This window comes from Puntigrus tetrazona, chromosome 17 (genome assembly GCF_018831695.1).
Source record: "Puntigrus tetrazona isolate hp1 chromosome 17, ASM1883169v1, whole genome shotgun sequence".
In the NCBI taxonomy this organism is placed as follows: Eukaryota; Metazoa; Chordata; class Actinopteri; order Cypriniformes; family Cyprinidae; genus Puntigrus; species Puntigrus tetrazona.
In genome coordinates this window covers 20,986,000-21,004,419 of record NC_056715.1, presented here as the reverse complement: position 1 = coordinate 21,004,419, position 18,420 = coordinate 20,986,000, and the positions used below count along the sequence as shown (strand labels likewise).

General features: G+C 37.7%; 3 protein-coding genes across 6 annotated transcripts; all 3 read right to left on the bottom strand.

Moving 5' to 3' along the window:
- Nucleotides 1-28: 28 nt before the first annotated feature.
- zgc:163014 (uncharacterized protein LOC100038766 homolog) lies at nt 29-6,357 on the bottom strand. The gene is given in 14 exon segments (XM_043262665.1): nt 29-724; nt 1,074-1,171; nt 1,302-1,356; nt 1,441-1,532; nt 1,709-1,905; nt 2,089-2,276; nt 2,618-2,686; nt 2,689-2,739; nt 3,366-3,546; nt 3,643-3,747; nt 4,043-4,153; nt 4,304-4,409; nt 4,974-5,150; nt 6,055-6,357. Coding segments are annotated over 14 exon segments (1,731 nt in total). The 5' UTR covers nt 6,117-6,357; the 3' UTR covers nt 29-485.
- An 879-nt stretch (nt 6,358-7,236) lies between these two features.
- Nucleotides 7,237-12,463, bottom strand: tmed8 (transmembrane p24 trafficking protein 8). 4 transcript variants are annotated; one of them, XM_043263809.1, is made up of 7 exons: nt 12,357-12,448; nt 12,041-12,090; nt 11,848-11,956; nt 11,659-11,758; nt 11,478-11,556; nt 9,571-9,861; nt 7,237-8,658 (listed from the first exon to the last, which is right to left on the bottom strand). In XM_043263809.1, the coding sequence occupies exons 3-7, from the start codon at nt 11,952-11,954 to the stop codon at nt 8,441-8,443; spliced, it is 795 nt and encodes a 264-aa protein (XP_043119744.1). In that variant the 5' UTR covers nt 11,955-11,956; nt 12,041-12,090; nt 12,357-12,448; the 3' UTR covers nt 7,237-8,440. The 4 variants fall into 4 exon arrangements, with proteins under 4 accessions (XP_043119744.1, XP_043119745.1, XP_043119746.1 ...); XM_043263810.1 differs by having other exon boundaries at nt 12,041-12,102; nt 12,357-12,434; XM_043263811.1 differs by lacking the exon at nt 12,041-12,090 and having other exon boundaries at nt 12,357-12,463.
- Nucleotides 12,464-13,635: 1,172 nt separating this feature from the next.
- Nucleotides 13,636-17,440, bottom strand: noxred1 (NADP-dependent oxidoreductase domain containing 1). The gene is made up of 6 exons (XM_043262417.1): nt 17,209-17,440; nt 16,971-17,131; nt 15,742-15,922; nt 15,380-15,537; nt 14,192-14,378; nt 13,636-14,099 (listed from the first exon to the last, which is right to left on the bottom strand). The coding sequence occupies exons 1-6, from the start codon at nt 17,364-17,366 to the stop codon at nt 13,964-13,966; spliced, it is 981 nt and encodes a 326-aa protein (XP_043118352.1). The 5' UTR covers nt 17,367-17,440; the 3' UTR covers nt 13,636-13,963.
- Between the last annotated feature and the right edge of the window lie 980 nt (nt 17,441-18,420).

Here is an 18,420-nt window from a genome sequence, read left to right as displayed (position 1 = left end):
TCTTCATTAATTAATAAAGACAGTTGGGTTTCTTTTTTAGCAAAGTACTGCATTTATTGCTTTGGTGAAAAGACTCGAGTCATCTGTGAACAAGAGAGGAGCTGTACTGTACATACCAGTGACTTAAAGGAAAAATGTGCGAGCGTAACGTGAAACATACAAAGCGGACAAAAATACGAACGTGAAAACGTATAAAAGTACGTGCAAAATAAGAGAAAACATTTATTGCACAAAAATACATAGTCTCTGAATGTACTGAATACAAATCTGAACTACACCCGAGAGGGAGTGAAGGCTTTGCTTGCTTTTAAAAGGAAAATAAGATAAAAACGGTAGCTGTAAAACAGCTGTTCACGCTAAAACCGCAACAACGCAACGTTAAAAAAAAAAACAAAACAACAAACGCTAAAAGTGCTTCAATTTTTTCTAATCACGTTTCTGTAAATACCCTACATTCATTTCTCAGAAAAAAAAAGTCCCCGATCCTATTTAGGGAGTTCAACCTGGCATTTAACGGTGTCGTTATAAAACGTTCCTGAACAGTCCGACCCTCCAAATACTAAGATGGTGCACTTGAGAGAGAGGCTCTTGCTGTGATGTTGATCCCTCGCGTCCCTCGGGTCTGAAGATGAAGTCTCTGCAGAGCCTAGGTTTATCAGACTGTGTCCGGCGCGAGGCTTCGAGCAAAGCAACGGAGACGCCACCGATGACCAGGAGCTGGTTTCTGCAAGCATTTTTGTTTTGAAATGAGGTTTTTGAAGAACCTTGAAAACCAATGATTTGTGACTTGTTTGAAAGAAACATAAATAACCATAATGTATGCCGTAGGGACGTAGGGTCATTCAAAGAAACTCTAATGTAAATCATCTAATATTCCGAGATGCCAGATTTTTGACTTCATGAGCTGTAAAGCTTTAAATCATCAAAACTATATAAAGTGTACAAGCATATACAGTTAAAACTGACACCAACACTGACTGAATCTGATAGCCTAAAGCCCTATCAAAACATCACATATCTACAATATTTAGTGGCATGGTACGTGAGGTGTGGTAAATGAGGGGATGACAGACCTATGTTAAAGAGGTGGAGGTCCTGTAGGGCTCCTACAGCGCTGCAGCCTCCGCTGATCAGCACCCTGTTGTCAGACACGGGTAGAGCAGCGTGAAACCTGCACAGCAGAACGACAACAACGAAAGCCATCACTCCGAAATACGCAAACGGAAGTAAGTTCCTTTACTGAAGCGTGTTATGAGCTTAGGTTTTCCTCAAGTTGGAAAATCGACATTTGGAGGTCTTACCCACGGGCCAATGGTGGCATGTTCTCATATTTTACAGCGGTGTATTCCATGAAGCCTTTTTCCACAAGAAACAAGAGACTTACTGAGATCATACGAACTACACTCGAGACGGAGAATACCTTCAGCTCAGTTTCATTACCAAGATCCAGGATGTGAAGATCGTTGAGGTAGGTGGCGGTTTTTCTTCCACCAAAAATGATCATCTTGTTCGACAACAACGTGGTGGAGTGCCTACGACACAGCGGCCAGTAAGGACAAGAATATCAGGCGAAAAAAAACAGGTGGTAGGTTTAAAATAAAAAAAGGGTTTGAATGACATAAGGAGTAAATCATCCACAGTAAGCCAAGATGATGATGATGGTGTATATAGAAGACGAAGTAATGAAAGACCGAGTAAAAGTTCTCACCCAAACCTGGGCAGAGGACGGTCACCCTCCACAATCGGTTGATACCACAGACCATGTTCAGGGTTGAAAATGTAGAGTGCGTTACTGCAGACCTTGCCTTCAGGACACCTGCTGGGCTGCACTCCTCCAAATACATACAGCTCCTTCTTATAGACCGAGGCGCTGTGGTACGCCAATGACGGCACATTTCCCTTTGCCTACGTCAACCCAAATTGCCACACATATATACAGCGTTACATCTAATTAAACCCCTGTTATAGTTGCCAAATTATTGATACACCATAGTTACCATAGTTCATTTATATACTGAACTATAATTACTTGCGTGTTTATATTATATATAAAAAAATATACTAAGAAACAAATTACGCAATACTCACAGAAACAAGCTTCCACTTCCATGTTATAGTGTCCAGTATATAAATATCACTGTATCGCTGGGCATCTCTCAGACCACCGTATACATACACCGCTTTAGACTCAGGATCAAAGGTTGCAGAGTGACCTTTTGAGCTCGGAGGACTGACCTCGGGTGATGAGACGTCCAGGGGGAACCAGAAATCATTATCTGAGAATTATTACGGTTATAGGTTATGCTTTACATGTTATATGTTAAAAAGGCATGTCATTATTAATAACTAAATTGAAATTAAGAAATAAAACTTGAATATAAAAAGGAAATGGCCCATCTTAAAATTAGAATTAATAAATAATTCTAATAATATTATAAAACATATTAATAATTATATAATACTTGATTAAATATGCCTGTGTTTAGTTTTAATACCGCATTCATTCAACACTTACAAATACTAGCTGCCCAAATCGGGGAGGGAAGCAAATATGTGCAAACTATGCAAATAGTCATTTTAATTGTTTATATAATTTTTTTTTTAAAATGATATGCACCGATCTCCAGTTTCCATATAGAATCTCTACAGCTGGCCTGGTCATCAGCCTCTCCACCAATCAGGATGGCGTTTCAGGATCACTCAAACACATGGCGTGGCTCCAGCGCTTTGATGGACAGTCTGAGAATAATAATAATAATAATAATAATAATAATAATAATAAATCATCATCATCATCATCAACACTAAAAATGCAAAAACTAAAATAAGTATAAATGTTTTTCTATTGTATTTTGTATTGTACTCACAGTGCTGCTTTAAGTACAATACAAGCGTGGTTATCCAGGTTACCTGGATAAACAGTTTTTTTTGTTTTATTTTTTGATGAGTCCCTTGTTTGTTCAACTGAACACTTTTCTTCAGAAAAATCCTCCATGCCTTGCAGATTTCTAGCAACATTTACATATTTGAACCCTTTCCAGCAGTGACTGTATGATGAACGGTCCTAGATCATCCAGGGAACCACACACAGCATTAAGAACCAAGGGTTCACAAACTTCTGAATGTGGTTATTTCATTCATTTTAACTATTTTCTGGTCTTGAAGACTAAATGTAAACATCTTGCGTAAAACATCAAAATAAAAATTTCTAAATGAAAAATAAATGAATAAATTCTGTATGATATTTTGTTTGAATTTTCAGATTCTGCAAGGGGTTTACAAACTTTCAAGCAGCACCGTATGCGTTTTCTTTTTAAAAATGTCTAATGTTTTTAAAACTGATTTTATATCCGATTTGACTTTACCGGCCCTGCAGCTCTTCACGCGTTTGACGGCCATCTCGTCCTCGAAATCAACTGCAGACATTTTACGCAGCTTGCGCTTCTTTGGGCTTGAAGCTCGGTTTGGATTCAGAGGGCTTTCCGGTTCTTCAGAACTCCAAATACATCCCTTTATTCCTATAACGGAGCGTCTTGGAGTTTTGTCCTTTAAAAAAAAAAAAAAACACATAATACTGAGACACTCTTTCTGGCTGGAAATCAATCTGCTTGCTGAAGAACTAGCTTGCGGACGACCCCTCACCATCGGCCACACACCCTGAAGCAGCGTGCTTTCTCGCGTCTCCGTCTTACTTTTCCCCAGCTCCGAACAGCTGACGCTTCCCTCGGGAGGAGACCTCTGGGTGATCTTCGTGAAGACGCAAGAAGTCAATCTTTTGTGCATCACAAGCCATGTCTTAAGGCATCTCATAAACCTCATGTCTAGAAGACTGAAAAAACCGACTAGTTAAAGGGAACGTTCACCCAAAAAAAACTCATTTACTCTCGTTTAGTCAGCAATCGTATGGGCTCCACCAACTATTTGGTTACAGAACTTCTTCAAACGAAATTCATACAGGTCTGGAACAACTGGAGAATGAGAGTTGTTCTGGGTGAACTTGTGGCCGCCGAAGAACAAAGAGCAGATTTCCCTGAAGCCTCACATCGTGACTCTCTCCGCTGCTGAGAAGGGTGCTGGACGGATTGGAGGAGTGGTTGAGCACCAGACGCTTCCTCGTCATCCGTGGGGTGCTGCTGATGAAGCTGGACCTCACCTACAAATAACACGCGGCTCAAACAAGACGTTTGTGATGGGTGAGAACGTTAAAACTATTGAAAACGAGACGTACCGTACATACGCGAGATATTTACAACCTGCACTATTGTTGGGAGAAGTCTAAGGACGTAACGTCACGTTTGAATACCTGTCCACGGATGCTGAGCATGACTTTGGCGTAAACTCCTCTCCTGCCTCGGTGTGTGGCTTCGGCGAGCAGCTCCGGAGTCCAGACTCCTTGCCAGATCAGACACCTTCGCAGAAAGAACTCAAATTGAATATCATTTATCAAAATCATTTTATAAATGCAGGTTTGACTGACTTTGACAGTTAAATGTTGCCGATTTGCTTGTTATTTAAGACATACACATATACACAAAAAAAAAAATAAATAAAAAAAAAAAAATATATATATATGACTGTCTCGAACAGTTTAAGTGTGTCTATTTAAATATTAATATTAAATATTTTACATTTCAGTTTACATTTTAATAATTTGTTATATACTTTCCATCAATGTTATTAGGTTTTTTTTGTGCTGTCAAACAATCGCATTCCAATATATATGGATGTAAATCATACAAATTATATAAAATATAGAACGCAAATGTGTATTCATATACACATAAATATACACAGCACACACACATTATGTAAACAAAAACTTTTATTAATTGTCTGACAGCACTAGTATTTTCATGCATAGCTTTAAAGCATTTGTTTTTCAGTTTTAGGACTCGTAATGCTGAACTGCCAAATAATTTAGAAGTTAATTTACTTCAGGGCAGAGCTGCAATCATAATATTTAGAGCGCTTGCCTGGAGCGAGGCGAAAGAGTCCCGACGACCTGTGACTCGACCTCTGGACTCAGCAGGACCTCCACAGAGATCTCTGTATCACCGGAGAAGGACGACCAGTCCCCTAAACCAAACACTATCAGCTGCTTCGGTAAGGGTAACGGCATCTGGACCTGGTACGTCGTACGGTTGACATTTCTACATGAGATCGTCAGAGAAAAAAAGGTCGTCACGCAGGTGGTCACAAGGGCTGCACCGACAAGTATGTTATTCGATCGTGTTTACTCCAAAGGAGTGTTGTAAATGAGGACTTTTATGACAATGCACTAAAAACACACGAGCATCATCAACAACCCTGCTGACAAAAAACAAAACGAGTGTCTGCTGTATGTTTTGAAGCATGGATGCTGGTCTTGTATCGGTCTTAAGCAACTAGCTCCTGCTCAGGACCAGCACTAACTATCTTAAACCAACTTAAATTACCACCTATACTTCAAAACATACCTAACCAGCATATTTATAAAAAAAAATATATATAATTTTTTACACATATTAATGTAGAATTTACTCTAAAAAGTGAAATGACTTCGATCATGAGCATTTATCCAAAGTATAAGGTTAGGACAAGCTGCACTAGATATTTTATACAATTACAATTTATATAAGTTACAATTTCAGTTTGTGTTTTAAAAAAAAAAAACGTTTATGGTCACATCAGTGGTTTGATAGGTTTGTTTCCTGCATTTTAACTTTTTGCTGCAACACAAAACGTCCTCGGTCTTAGTGTAAGATAACCTTTTTTACATATGCATTAGATAGGATTTCAAACACACACACACACACACACACACACACACACACACACACACACACACACACACAAAGCTTTCACATAAGCAAACAAACAAAAGCTAATATTTTCCCCAAATCAGTGTCCTTAATCAGCATGTTTTTCTTGCCACTAATGATGAAATCTCCAACCACTTTTTTGCAGGCAGGAGATACACACTCACTCCTGTAAAAGTCTGCCGTGCTCGGTGAAGTAAAACAATAACATCACGTCGTGAAGCGGAGCAGCGTTAGCTCGAACGAAAGCGCTCACCGTATAAACTGTCGAGGTGCTTCACGTAAAGACCAGACGGCATAAAAGTGCACTTTGCCCATGCTGTCGATCAGGGTCTGGCCACCTCTCTCGTCGGGGCTCTGTCTGTCGGCGTGCGGCCTGTCTCCCGAGACCTCCGTCCATTTATCACCTCAGTGTCACACCAATTAACATCCCTGACACTCACAGCTCATCGAGAGACGTCCAATATCAACGGGAAAATATGTAGTATATTATATACATTCAAACACGTAGAAAATTGGGAATAAATACAAATAAAAATAACGGCAAAATTCAGAAAGGCTTAGAACAAGTAGGCCGCAGTAGTCCCCACACACACACACACACACACACACACACACAACACACAAACACGTACGTATGTATAAAATTAATTTATATAATATTTAAAAGACATTTAAGACGTGCTTACAAGCATTTTTAATTTTATTATGTGTATTTTATTTTATAGATGATACATTTCTATCTTTAATTACACTTTATTTTATTGGTTTTAGTAACTGTAGCACTTAAGCTTATTTCAAGGCAACGTTTATTTTTCATTTGTTTTGAATGAAGTCAATGGATACATTACAATATTCAAATAAAAGGTAAAAAGGTTCACAAGAAAATATATACAATTTTACAAAAAACAAACAACAATTTGATTTTAAAAAAAGTGCTAATTTTTTTTTGATAGAAAAAAAACAACTAATTGTTATTTAAAATATAATATTCCTGAATTAATGTATTTGTTAAAAATTGTTTAAATAGACATTTAACAAAAACAATTTTAATAACAAAATGTATGCTAGTTTATAGGACCGATCGTCAGTACTTAATGGATAAGAATTTTAATAATTTAAATATTCTCAGTTTCTGTCTGACCGTGTTGTTAATAAAAGAAAACGTGTGTGTGTGTGTGTTTGTATTCATGTGCATGTATAATATATTTCAGTTTAACAGCGCCCTCTATCGAAAACAAGATACAATAGCACTTTTAATTCTACTGTTACTCAATACACTGACTTCAGTTTAAGGGAAATGAAGCTTGCGCTCATCCAAAGAAACACTATTTTTAAGGCTGAGAAAGCACTTTCATGGTTATTCTGAGAAGGAAGCTCCACGTACTGAAAGGAAGGAAACATAAAACCGGATATGCAACAGGCAGAAACTGCACGCTCAACTCACCGTCAACGTTTATTGTGAACAGCAAACAGCAAAAGAAACAAAACAAAAAAAGGACGACAAACATAACATATGCATATCATACAGAAAGCAAAAAGATACAGAGAAGGACAAGCAGATAAACACATTGGCAGAATCGAGTACCTCAGCAGCACAATGCAACAGTCTCTCAAGACATGCAAATAATTAAGGTACGCAGAGAAACTCGCGCGATGTGCATTTGCAGTGTGATTTGGTATTCATATAAATGTATTAAAACCAAACTAAATACTATACTACAACCCCTGCCGGCAGCACTTAGTGTGGCATATTGCACGTGATGGAAGCAAAATAAAAAAAAAAGGTAGTTTTGTCATTTATCTTGTTAAAAAGCCATCAGCTAAGAACATAAACATAAATAAAACCTTCAACGGGCCACCTGCATTGCGTCGACACGGACATAAATCATGCCCGGGGCATGCAAATATTGGTTCGGTTATGCAACAAATTAGCTTTTGTAACAGGATACGGTTTAAAGTTGTAAAAAAGCCGGCTTTAACCATTTCCATGAGCAGTAACCCTGGCGACTGCATTGATAACCATCTCGGTGCAGCATGCGGCCGCCATAAAAAAAAAAAAAAAAAAAAAAAAAAAAAAAAAGCATCCCAACTATCCGTGGCTTCCAGTGTGTGTGTGTGTGTGTGTGTGTGTGTGTGTGTGTGTGTGTGTGTGTGCGGCTGAGAAAGCGCTCCGGCGCGCTGCTCAGTGACAACAAAAACACCCAAAGAAACAGAAAACACTCGTGTGTCATTCCCTGAATCGTCCACGTCGACTTCCTCTCCTTCCCTGTTTGCCTTTGAATAGTTTCGAACAGCGTGAAAAGCACTTGACCCGCTTCGCCACCCCATACACTTTCCCTGATTACTCCGTAGTCCCTGATATCTGTTGTGGCGTCCGACGATACACTTATAAAACACATGCGGACCTTTTATATGAAATATATCATCTTCGCGCGTAACATCTTTAAGCCACATAAAACACATTGCACGTATTCGCGAGCCTCGTGAAAAAACGCATTTCGTATATATAGAAAGTCGTTTTTTGAACTATGATAGGGCTTGGGTGAAACGAAAAGCACAAATCAACAATAGCGAGAATTACACAGTAATTTAATACATACGATGGAAAAGAGCATCACTGAAAGTTTCCTGTTCAATCGTCAGGCGCTGTAGTGCACTCTGTAGTACAGAGTCTTATTCCGCCACAGCGAGTACGAGTTGTCGAACTTCAGCTGGTACGTTCCTTCTCCCGGAAACTCGTGGCTCCCGCTCTGAACGGCCAGGTGACTGTCCTGACGGTACACGGGCAGGATTTCTCCCAAGTTCGAGTTGGCGACCGCTTTAGAGCCCTTCTCGACATCTCCGGGAACCACGGGGCCTGTTTGACAAAGCAGTCGCCTGTACGTCACTGAAAGCGTGCTTTACACAACATTAAATATATTTGGCAACACTTTATTGTACGGTTACACCTATTAGTTGCTTATTAGCATGCGTATTACTATAATGTTAGTCATTTATTAGTGCTAATTAAGCACGTATTCTACCTGCCCGATTCTACCCAATACCTAAACTTAGCAACTACCTTACTAACTATTAATAAGCAGCAAATTAACAATTTTAGTGACGGAAAAGTTGTAGTTAATAGTCAACAAGTGTTACCTTATATTATATTAATATTCTTTCTTTAAAATAAATGGTTAAATTTAACACAAAAAAGCAAATGAAATATATATTTTTTTAATTACTGCAAATTTTAAATATAGTATATAAACTTTGATTAAAAAAAAAAAAAAAAAAAAAATGAAAATTGAAGATAAGAGTGCCCAAGCATCATTATAACTGCAAAACACCCTAAAATGAGGCTTTTTGTTTACTGAAAATATATTTGATTTAGTGATTTGGGTACGCTGTGGAGTCACACAGTTACTTAATATGGCTTAACTGAGAAATAGTCTCTATGTAGAAAAACCGGCCATCGTAACACTGTGCGACGACGAATCATACGCTACCAGATTTTAAACTTGCTCTCATCGCAACAAATTCATGTGCACTGTTAGAGAAGACACATTAAAAATGACAACAAAACTGTGACCATCATAGACTACACAATTTTTTATAAAATAAGCTTGAATCTAACTATTGGCAACTATTGTCAAGACTAAGTTGGAACAAAAAAAAAAAGATCCTCGAGCTGTAATTTGTCAATTAAAGTTCAGGTGAGCTGTGTGGACGGGCTAAGCATTCAAGGGACGAAAGAAGACAAAGCAAGCAAAAGGAAGCGGTCCCTCACCTTCTAGGTCATCGTCTTCATCCTCGTCGTCACTGGACTCGCTGATGTGGACGGTAATGGCTCGGCTAGTGACCGGAGACCAGTCGAAGTAAACCCCAAACCCGATGTCGTAGCCGTCGGTGGCGAACTCCCAGCATACGCGCTTGGCCTCGGGGACGGTGGGCACGTGGACGGTCATGATGTCTCCGCGATACACCGTCACCACGCTGTCCTTCTCCTGACGCAGCTTCGTCTTCAGCTCCTTCAGGGCTGCGGAGGTCCACGTGGACGCTGGCTTCATCGGAGGAAGAGCTGCGGAGAGATGGCTGATTTAACGCTCGGATTGAGTAGACACGTCAGAGAACATTCGCTCAGCGGCGCGTGTATTCAAATCACCCCGAATTATGAAGAAAAAGACATTCATGAATATGAAATAAAACACTAAACCTATTTTTTTTTTTTTTTTTTTTTGTGCTGGGAAACGAATAAGTCGCATCCAAAATAAAACTTTTTATTTAGATAACATAGTTAAGCGTACTGTTTATATTTATTATTTATATATAAATACACAGACATGCATGCGTACATTTAAGAAAAAAAAGTTATCTTTATATGTTAAAAATATTAATGGAAAATAACTAATATATATATATATATATATATATATATATATATATATATATATATATATATATATATATATATATATATATATATAACTAATAACTAATATATATATATAAGTGTTTTCAAGATGTGTCTGTATTTATAAATACATAATTATGTGAATGGAAACTTATGCAATTAATAACTTAAAAATTTTAATAACTTTTAGGACTAAATAACTTTATTGTTATTACGGGTCTCCCAAATTCTCATACTTTCGACACCGCCATAACGCCTGGATACTTTTACATTAAACAATACAAGTGATGTACATATTAAATTATTTCCATTTTTGAAAGTTTTTTAACATTAAAAAAAATATACGAATACACATATTTACAAACATATAATTAATTTCTAAATTATAAATGCATGTATAGTAGGATAATTCATGCAAAAAGCAGCTAACGTTGCTGCATAAATACACACTGGCTCGGTGAAAATATTCAAGCGTTTAAAAATAAAAAAATAAAAAAATCACTACGGTATCACGCTTACAAGGCCATCAAAGTTTAATAAATATTATTAATTACATTGCTGTTTTTACTACAATAACAACAATAGGCTCGTTCTGTGTCAGATCCCCCAAATTACAGAAACTTACTTAGCTCGAAAACTTTATTTTGTCAGCATTATTTGTGAACAAAGACGCATAGTGAAGCCAAAAAAAGAAATCCATTACTTTGTAGATGAGGGTCAAAATTATTATTATTGTTGTTATTAACGCATTTGCCACTTTTTTCTCAGAAGCTCCATACATTGCATTCTTCCTCATAAAGACCTTTGCGTTGCTCTTAATAAAAATAATGAATATTCCTTTAAAAAATATATATATTTAAATTAATAATGAATTATACAGTTTGCATTATATATCAATGTCTTTTACAGCAGCTTTCATCAACGCTTTATACAATCAGCGCCTAAATATATGCTAGGCCTATATAAAACAACTTTTTTTTTTACCGCAAGCTACAGGACTTGGCCTATATAATGTACACTGCATGCTATTTTTGAAAGTCACGTGATCTGCCCGACAGCGACTTGAAAGAAAACGCACACTTATCCAGTTAAAACCTCACATATAGAGAGATTCTCGTTTTCTGGGTGTTAAACCTAGCCTTTAAGGTTGTGAAGAGCACATCGCATATAGCACAAACATCCTTCTTTTCGTCTGACAGCTCTTTTCTCGAGAGGCGATGATGAAAGACGACGAGAAGGTTTCCTGAGATTAGCTTCACCTCTCTAATAGGGGGTTTACTAACCTTTCTTCTCCCCGGGGTGTGAAGTACTGCTCTCCTGTGGGTCACCCGCCTCTGCTTTCCCCGGAGACGCGCTGGGCTCCTATTGACAACATCACAATACACACACACACACACACACACACAGAACTGAAGCCGAAGCTCACTTTTTCACAAACACCTGACAGGCTCGAGTCCACCGTACCTCGGTGGTTTTCGCAGATTCTCTATCGTTGCTGTTATCGTCCATGTTAGTTCGGTTGTCCGGCTGGGTCACCGTCCGGGAAAGGTCTGTGCTTTGAAGTCTTCAAAATGAAAGCGGGAAGGACGAGGTTTACATACCTTTGAAATCTAAAACGACCGTTGAGACGAATCAAAAAAAACCCGCACGGACCTGTTTAAAGGGTTCGCTTCACAGTTTTTGGACGTTATACCAGGGAAAGAAGAAACAGACAGGGATGACAGTCTAGACTGAAGCTCTGAGGTCTCTAGTTTCTCCATCTCTAGAGGAGCAGACACATAAAATACATAAACCACCATTACGATCAGCTGGATGAAGCTTCTTTACGTCAGATGACAACTCTTACCTGACTCAGAGGCGGCTTTCGGCGAACCTCATTCAAAACTGAAACAAACTCTGCAATCAAAACTAAATTAATCAATACAGTACTTTAATATTTAATGTAACGACGTTCGTGAATATAAGTAAGGCTGTTGCGCGCAGACGTTATCAAGTGGCACATACGAATCAGTTTTGACACGTCAGGAAACTAAAGTGAAATTCATCCATCAAACCATCAATCTCAGCTCAGGAAAAATACATTTACGTTCAAACCAAACCGTCCCTGCGCGCTAAACGCACGCATACGGTATAGTTTGATTATATGATGCGCGCACACGTACCTGCGGAGAGTGTGATGCTGTAGATGCAACAGTGTCGCCTGACAAATAACGTTTGACGCCCAGGAAGTCCGCTAATTTGTAAATACGTGTTCTGAAGCGTAAAGTCTTTTCAGCATGGCTGCCGCGCATATGACTACAGAATAAAAGTCCCCACAAATGCAGTTTGGGAAGAAGCCTTTTTTGTTTCAAGAAAGGTGTGTATATATATATATATATATATATATATATATATATATATATATATATATATATATATATATATATATATATATATATATATTAAAATTCAAATTTTATAAAAAAATATAATTCAAGATGAAGTTCTTAGCAATGCACATTACTGAAATTATGTTTATATATATAATATATGTTGATATATTTAATATTTCATTACTTACTACTTACTAATATTTCATTACTTATACTAATGATGTTTGGCATAAATTTTTTTTTATAAATTAATAATTTTGACCCTTATAATGCATTGTTTTTACCCGTGCTACTTTTTTGTAGTTTTTTTGTAGTTTTGTAGTCCAGAGTCACAAATACTTTATTCACAACTATGATGTGTATTCAGTTGATCAAATACGACAGTAAAAATGTATAATATTTATACTATTTAATTTATATTTAAATTTATAATATTATAAATTCATTATTTTTCAACTAAATGCTTTTTTTTCATTTCTAGCCATCAAACAGTCCTGAATTTTTTTTTTGTCAATATAGGTTTAGTTGATTTTTGAATACGACCTTTCGTGCAGTGTGTAACACAGCTCTAAGTGAACGAAATCACTCTGCACCCTTTGAAATCTGAAAGCGGCCTGTGTATTTTCTCTCTAAAGAAAGACTTGATTCTAAATCGTTGGAAATAAAATACTCATAAAATATTTGCATATTGTTGGTCTTTTAGCTTTGGTCTGAATGAAAATGAAAATGCAAATTCATTCTCTGCTAGTAGGCGCTGCTTTTGGAGCAGTAACAACAGAGGTCTCCCGCACTGCTCACAAACGCTGATTTATCGAGAATGAAAATGAGAGCATCACGCAAACGAGGGGTTTGTAAAAACGAATCACTGAGCGAATCGTTTGGAAGACATCCAGCAAGCAGTGATATGCACAATATTTCAGTTTTATGATTTTGCTCTATATTACCTTATAAAAATATAATTAGTTTATAAACCTGTCATTCTTGGATTTTTCTTATTTGTACTGACGCATCGCTATTTATTCACACTGAAATGGCTTCTCTTCAAATAAAATAAAACACAAAAAACACATCACTTTACATTACATTTATTTGTCTTGCATTTAAGCGCTTTTATTGGTAGCGTTACAACATCTGTGAGATATTTGTTTATCATCAGCAGATATCGTGTGGAGGTAAATGCGCTGGGAAACATTTCAAAGCCATTCGGCCATGTGTTGCAAAAATCCGGCGAGGATAAAAACACAAATATAGCACCCGGCGGCTCAAGGGGATCCAGCTGACACGCTAACTTCTCCCCAGAGTTTAATTAACACCTATTTTAGACTTGACTTTACAAACACCCTGCCGGTTTAAGATAAACAGATCGAACACGAACGCAAAAATATACAAAACAGTTATCATTCTGCCAAGTTTGGGAATACACTGTAGTACATCACCGAAAGGCAGTCTCGCAAACCTTTATCTCTCGACACCAAATCAGTCAATGGAGTGTCTTTAGCTTGAGCGTCAACCAAACTGATCCACGGAAAAAGGCTGTAAAAGAGCAGAGACAGGCTATTACAACCGAGCGAAGCGAAGCTGAATAATAGTGGGAATTCATCTGAAACGTCTACAATAAGACTCACTCGTCGGGGTTATCAAGGTCAGACGCGCTGGGTGAATTTATAAAAGTGTGATAAGTGAATGCGCTTGTCTCAAACAGGCCGTTCAGCAGCCGGAGAGTCTTTCCGGAGGCCAGCTTCTGCGCCGTGCACATGTTGAGGAGACCGTAGAGCACAGCAGATACCCATCTCTGATCCAGGAAGAGGCCGCCTTCAGCAAACAGTGCAAGTTTACTTAATGCAGTCTTATAGCTCACCGTACAAAAACCATATTGACTTCGCATGACAGATGGATATTTATATATATATATATATATAGGGAATCAAAATGTAAAAAGATATTTGTGCGTCTAAGATTAGTCATGCTTCTTTGAACCTCGCAAATAATTTGTCTGTAGTAAACTATTTTGTTTAGAAGCAGTGTTGCCAGTACCGTGATTTTCCTGTGGAAATGGGCTACTTTAACACTGTCGCTGTGGGTTATTTTTCATGTCTACGGGTTGAAACAACTCCAATGTGTGAGGTTTATACCCTAGAATGCTAATTTCATGAAGGGAACCCCTTAAGAAAACGTGTATTTCACCCTCTGGAGTGAGATTTTTACTGGTGTTTTTAAATGTGACTGGGCTAGTTTTGAGCAGCATTTGGGTGGGTTTCGTTGTGAGAACCTGGCAACAAAACCGTTTAGGCTATTTTGTAATAAAACATTATTACATAAATAAAAAACACAATTGTAATAAAAACGTAATATGCCATAAAGTGATACTGTGAAATATGATTACAATAAAAAGTGTACTGTTTTTGTTTTACATATAATTTAAAATGTAATTCAATCCACAGTTCTGATTATTATTAATGTTAAAAAATAAATAAATAAACAGTTATGTTGCTTTACATTTTTCTGGAAACCTTGATTTATTTTCTTTGTTAAACAGAACACCCTTTACATTGGATTTTTTTCTTGACTCTTGCTTTCGATCAATTCAGTGTCTCCTTGCTGAATAAAAGCGTGAAAAAAACACCCCAAATATCTGTACTGAACGTTAATGACAGCAATAATAATAATACAGACAGCTACAACGGTTATTATAATCATTATTAGTTCTTCTTCTTAGTTATTTTAACGTATATAACAACGACAGACGGACGTCGGCATATTTTGAAAGGAATTAAAATTGCTTTGTCAAAGGTACATCTGCAATTTTCACACACCATTCATTGAAAGAGGAAGCGAGGCTGAAATCACTTCTTCATCCTGTAGAGCTGAGGTCAGCTGACCGTGGAGAAGCCAGGCCCTATCGACATCAGAGCAAGCCACAAACCCATAGCGGGGTTTGATAACAGAACTGTGGTCGAGAAGCACAGCTAGCCTGAAATTAAGAAAAAAAACAATCATATATTTCGCAATAAAATAGACAAAAAAAGCTTAAAACAGGAAAATAAGGTAAAAGGTAATTACCATTACTCCCTCAACATCTAAACTGGAAGTGTAATCCACATTTTAGAGACAATCAATCTACACACAATCAAAACACTTTGTAATTAAAAGCACCGAGGCTGATCATGTTGAATACCTGTTGAGAGGCACTGCCGAGGTGAAGCTGTACACCAGACAGCCTGAAGACAGATGACGGCGGACGTCTGCGCAGACTTGAGCTAGCTGAGAGGGCAAGACGCACAGGAACAGCACGTCTGCCCACTTAGCCAGTCGGACGTTGTCAAAGTAACACTCGACACCCACGGTCGAATATTCCCCTACGGGCCAGCAAAGGGATTTTTTTTTAACGAACTAATAGGTCCTGAAGAAACTCCTGGTTTATTTATTAAGGCGCACGACTTGCACTGTCTGTTTTCAGGAGGATATTTATGATTCAGCAAGCTTTCTCGACTGAATAATTGCCACGACGAGAGAGCGCCGGCGGTCACGTGCACGTGGACCTTCACGCTGGTTTCTATAGTAACGCCGCGCGCGTGATTACGCAGCTTCGACGGGCCTTCGAGGATGAATACGCTCACAAATACGTCTAGAATGACCCTGCGATTCGAGGACCGTGACAATGGATTGCTGTGAAATTACTTTTTTTACGTTTAAATAAATGCAGCCTTGACAAGCATAAGAGCCTTTTGAATGGCCATCTAAATGCACTCAGAAAAAGAGTTCAAGACTTCAAAATCTAAGAATTGTTTTTTTTTCACAAAGGCAGCATTTTTTGAACATAAATACAGTAAATACACTCTATGGGGCAAAAAAAAATTTTTTTTTTCTTTTTCGCCCAAAATCATTAGGATATGAAGATCATGTTCCACGAAGGTATTAAACTTATTAAAAACTACTTTATTTTAATTGGCTCAAAACTGATCCCAGAATTTATTCGAATGAAGCATAAAACGCATTTTCAAAACACGGACCTTCTTTATGACTTGGTTTTCTATTCCAGGCTCACCTATCATTACGTTTAAAATGACTGGTACCCGTTTTAATATACATTTAAAGCGTATTTATTCCTGCGATCAAAGCTGAATTTTCAGCATCATTACTCCTGTGTCACGTGATCCAGCAGAAATCGTGCAATTATGATGATAACGGCTGACCGGTGATGCATTTTCTCTAAAGAATATTTTGAACAGATTTTTGTGGAACAGTGTTATTGTCATTACGGTCCCTTTTGATCAGTTTAAATATTTCTTAATAAAAGCATTTATTAAGAAAAATAAGATAAATTTAGATAAAAAAAATATTCTTCACACACACACATATGTATACAATTTTATACTTTTCATTTGAATGTATTGACCCACTCACCTAATGTCTCGGGTCTTCTGGTGGAGATGTTGAAGTGGTGAGGTCTGAGGCTGGAGGCACGCAGTAAAGCCGTCGCCAGCTGTTTTCCAGCGAGTCCCGCTCCCAGCACACCGACACGCAGATGTGCCTTAGCGGCGCCATTCTCCGCGTTCACGCTCTTTCTGCGTGAAAACGTTCATAACTGTCGTAAAACGGCATCCGTGCGAGCGTTAACAGCGGTCTGTCGGACTCTTCTTACCTTAACAAACTCAGAAGCTCATATGCAAATACAGCATGCGCACATCCACCGACAGTCAAGGCAGCGGACCGACCGCGCAGAAATACCAACTCTTTCTCGTCTTCACCGAGACCGGCCTCAAATCCCAGAGAGCTTAAATTTGCCGTCAAATCCAGCATTTTGGCACTCGCGGATATTTAGAGATATCAAGTGAAGAGTCGCGGTTGCTATGGTAACCGTTTCAAACCGTGAAACTAGAACGTGAAGCTAGCAACGCCTTACGTCAAATTTCCAAAACAAAAGTCCGAGACGTATACAGACTTTTATAGGCCAGGAAGCTCTGTTGGCATGCTGAATGAAAATTTTATTCATAGCAAGTTTATAAAAATAAAATACAAAATAATTCCAACTGAGAAAAAAAAACAACTGAACGAAAAAAATAACACTGTACAAGGCATTTATGATACAAATAAAAATAACACAAATAATTACAGTAATGTACAATGTCCCACCCCGTAACATTCTTTTGTACACTGTACATTTAACTTCACAAATTGTTAACAACAATATGCAGTAAGAAACAAAAAAAAAATTATACAGATGTAAAACTGCATCATGTAATACAGTCTTTCCTCATACTGTTACATCATTACATGTAATTTTGAGACAATTAATAATATAGCAGTAATAGAGAAATTCAGCCTTTGGAACATTCACAACTTTTTAGTTTTGTTCAATCCCTTTGCAAGAAATGCAACCCCTTCAGTCCCTTATCAAAACAATACTGCGCAGTTTCAGTGTTCGATGTACAAACAAAATGCATGGGAAAAAATAGTGTGGAGATCCAACAAGCAAAGAAAAACAACCTTAGTGACATTTGTTTTTGAACAGGCTGTTTTCTCTAGGTTAAAACCAGTATGCTAAACGGTATTTCACTAATCAATACACCGATGGACAGTTCAATTACTTTGTTATTTAACAGCGATCTGATAAATGTGAAAAGTTAGCTATGACAGAATTTGTTTGTAATCTCCTTCGGCCAAAGGATTTATTGCAGTGACAGTAGAAAACTGTTGCTTTTAATAAAGCCGTTTTTTAATAAGGTGATTCGATCTGACTCATTAATACAATAACTGACCATATATTACGCAAGGCTGTGTATGCAACTCTAATTAGCGTCTGACTAAAGTGATGCTGGATTAATAATCGAAAAAAAGTCAAAATAAATAAATC